This window comes from Mus caroli, chromosome 2, assembly GCF_900094665.2.
Source record: "Mus caroli chromosome 2, CAROLI_EIJ_v1.1, whole genome shotgun sequence".
NCBI classification, from domain to species: domain Eukaryota; kingdom Metazoa; phylum Chordata; class Mammalia; order Rodentia; family Muridae; genus Mus; species Mus caroli.
The window spans coordinates 18,549,459-18,552,735 of NC_034571.1; the positions used below are offsets into that span (position 1 = coordinate 18,549,459).

The following is a 3,277-nucleotide window of genomic DNA, read 5'->3' on the forward strand; positions in this document are numbered from 1 at the left end:
AAGTAAATAAATTTATCACTTAATTAGTGGTAAACCTTAAGCGTTTGTCAGCAAACTTTTTATAGGCAACCTGTACATATTGCCTGTACATATTTATCATTGAATCTGTAATATTTAGAGAGTTGTTCTTCATTATATCAGATCTTTTCTCACTTTCTGTGACTAGCCACTTGTAACCTTCAATTTTAAAACTGTAACCTTGTAATAAAAATGAAGACCTACAAGCTCAAACATTTTAAATATCATACCATAAAATGGATTCTTGTTGTATATTATAGTACTCCTTGATGGATTTATTATCTAAAATGGTAGTGGGCCAACCTCATTTTGTCCGTTGCATCAAACCAAATAATGAGCGACAGGCAAGAAAGTATGACAAGGAGAAAGTTCTGCTCCAGCTGCGTTGTACAGGGATTTTGGAAACAGCAAGAATTCGAAGACTTGGTTATTCACATCGGATACTCTTTGCTAACTTTATAAAGAGGTATGTGGATTATTTAAGTTTCCATTTTGCTGTTTATGTTTTTAAAAATCTTCATGAGGATTGTAGAACATAAAACAGCCAGTAGTCTAGGCACCTTAGGGAGGAAGCATTTTATTTGTGCAGTAAAAAGACAATGTAGCTATTATTAGTTGAGCCTGAAAGAGTCTGCTGTGCTCTGGGAAGCCTCTGTAGTGAGAGAAGATGCATGTGAACGATGCTGGAGGGTTAAGGGTCTAAGGCTCTGTACTGAAGAGCTGAGAGATCTGAGTTCTCAGCCCAATTCTACCACTTGCTGTGTAGCCATGGGACCACACCAATAGTTCTGAAGTAGAAGATATGGTGCCCCTCAAAAGATACCTACCAATATTGGGAGACATTTTGGAATGTCATGCCTTAGACATGGGTACTCCCACATAGAGGGTATGTATGTAGCTAATCATGTCATCTACATCTCAGAGGGCAGCTCCCATAACAAAGATCTCCACACCCAAATGCCAGCAGTATGGGGTTAAGAACCCCTCGCCTCAATGGTATTTCAGTTTCTTCATCTCCTAAGTCTGCTATGACCATCTGATAGAATGGTTATAATGATCAAATTGAATAATGTCATGTCTATGGAGACTTCCCAGATATAGAAAATCAATTAAATGTATATGTCAATTTAATCTTTTCTAATTTAAGAAAGAATCCATTAAGTACAAAGACTTCTTAACACATAAAATCATTGTAAAATTAAATTTTTATATAGTAAATGTATTTTGTAGAACTACATTAGTGTCAATGCTAAGACTCAGTGATTTAAATATTTAATATTTTAAATGCTCATGTTTGTAATACTTGTCAATCCTGTCATTTCTGTTCATTATATTTAAAGAAATCTCAAGTTTTAAACATACTGTAATTTTGAGGACATTTTAATGTTCAAAGAAACTATTATATATATATATATATATATATATGTGTATATATATATATGTGTATATATATATATATATATATATTAAAACTTTCCAATCTTCCTTTTTAAAGTATGCAAAGGAATATTAAGAACAAAACAAAGCTTTGTTTTTAGTAGCTCAGCAAATCCTGATTACATGTCTCCACCAATAATAATAAGGAGGAGGAGGAGGAGAATGAGAAGAAGATGTAGAAAAAGTAGGAAGAGGGGAGGAGACAGAGGAGGAGAAGAACAAAAAGGAAAAGATGAAGAAGAAAGTTGTACCATGCTTTCTTTTACATGGCCTATGTAACTGTTGATAGTCTATCACTGTGACAAATACTGGAAAGAAGCAAATTGATAAAGAAGACATTTGCCTGGGCTGACAGGCTCAGTGGTTTTGCTCTGTGGTCAGCTAGCTATGTTGCTTTAAGACTTGTGGCAAGGTAGAAACTTCATGCTAGGAAGGTGTGGTGGAAGAAACCTGCTATCATTCTTACAACCAGGAAGTAGAGGGATACTGAGAGGAAGAAGATCAAAGAAAGGGACAAGAATAATATACCCTTCAGGTGCAGGGATGTGCCACTATGCCTTCAAGTGGATACTTCCTCCAGTAAGATCCCAACTCCTAACAACAACAGCCCATCAGCTATCACACGGACAAGTTAGTATCCTTGTGATCCAGTTACCCCTCAGGAGCACCACTACACCAGGCACAGAATACCTGTTAACACCGGTGCCTTTGGGGGTACACTTCTTACCCAACCTATAACAGTATCTAAGATTAAGTGTAATGAGAATTTTTTATCATGATTCTCTTCTTTTTTCAGCCATTCGTCTTAGCCTTTTTTCCTTAAAACTACAAAAAGGAAAATAAAAGTAGTTTTAGAATGTCCTGAAATCAAGAACACACTACCACTTTTTCATGATAGGGAACAAAATCACCATGGAAGCAGTTACAGAGACAATGTGTGGAGCTGAGACAAAAGGATGGACAATCCAGAGACTGCCCCACCTGGGGATCCATCCCATAATCAGCCACCAAACGCAGACACTATTGCATATGCCAGCAAAATTTTGCTGAAAGGACCATGATATAGCTGTCTCTTGTGAGGCTATGCCAGTGCCTGGCAAATACAGAAGTGCATGCTCACAGTTATCTATTTGATGGAACATAGGGCCCCCAATTGAGGAGCTAGAGAAAGTACCCAAGGAGCTGAGGGGGTCTGCAGTCCTATGGGTAGAGCAACAGTATGGACTAACCAGAGCTGTGTCACTAGCTGCATATGTAGCAGAAGATGACCTAGTCGGCCATCATTGGGAAGAGAGGCTCCTTGGTCTTGCAAATTTTATATGCCCAAGTACAGGGGAACGCTAGGGCCAAGAAGTGGGAATGGGTGGGAATGGGAGCAGGGCAGAGTGATGGTATAGGGGACTTTCAGGATAGCATTTGAAATGTAAATGAAGAAAGTATCTAATAAAAAATTGAAAAATATTCATTTATATTCTGGATTTTATACTAAAGGGTTGTCATAGAAGTTTAAGATCACCTGTATAGATTTCAATTTCAAAGTTCAGAAATAGAATTGAATTGACTTTACTTTCCATAGCTCAGCATCAAATTTGTATCTAAATAAGAAATTTCAAAATATTGAAATTTTACTTAACCAGTAGATAAATACTCAGTTCTGTCCATGAACATACATGACCTAAAAATATTAGATGTAAAGGAGTTTTGAGGTTAAGATTAAAATTTGATATGAGAAGCTGGAAAGAACCCAGATGCCCCTCAACAGAGGAATGGATACAGAAAATGTGGTACATTTACACAATGGAGTACTACTCAGCTATTAAAA

At 36.9% G+C, this 3,277-nt stretch overlaps 1 protein-coding gene across 1 annotated transcript in view; it reads left to right on the forward strand.

Moving 5' to 3' along the window:
- Myo3a (myosin IIIA) overlaps window positions 1-3,277 on the forward strand; it is a 229,092-nt gene that overhangs the window by 168,473 nt on the left and 57,342 nt on the right. Inside the window, exon 25 of the mRNA XM_021155802.1 lies at window positions 279-484. Within this exon, the coding sequence (XP_021011461.1) occupies window positions 279-484 (206 nt within the window). The remainder of the gene's footprint in view (window positions 1-278; window positions 485-3,277) is intronic.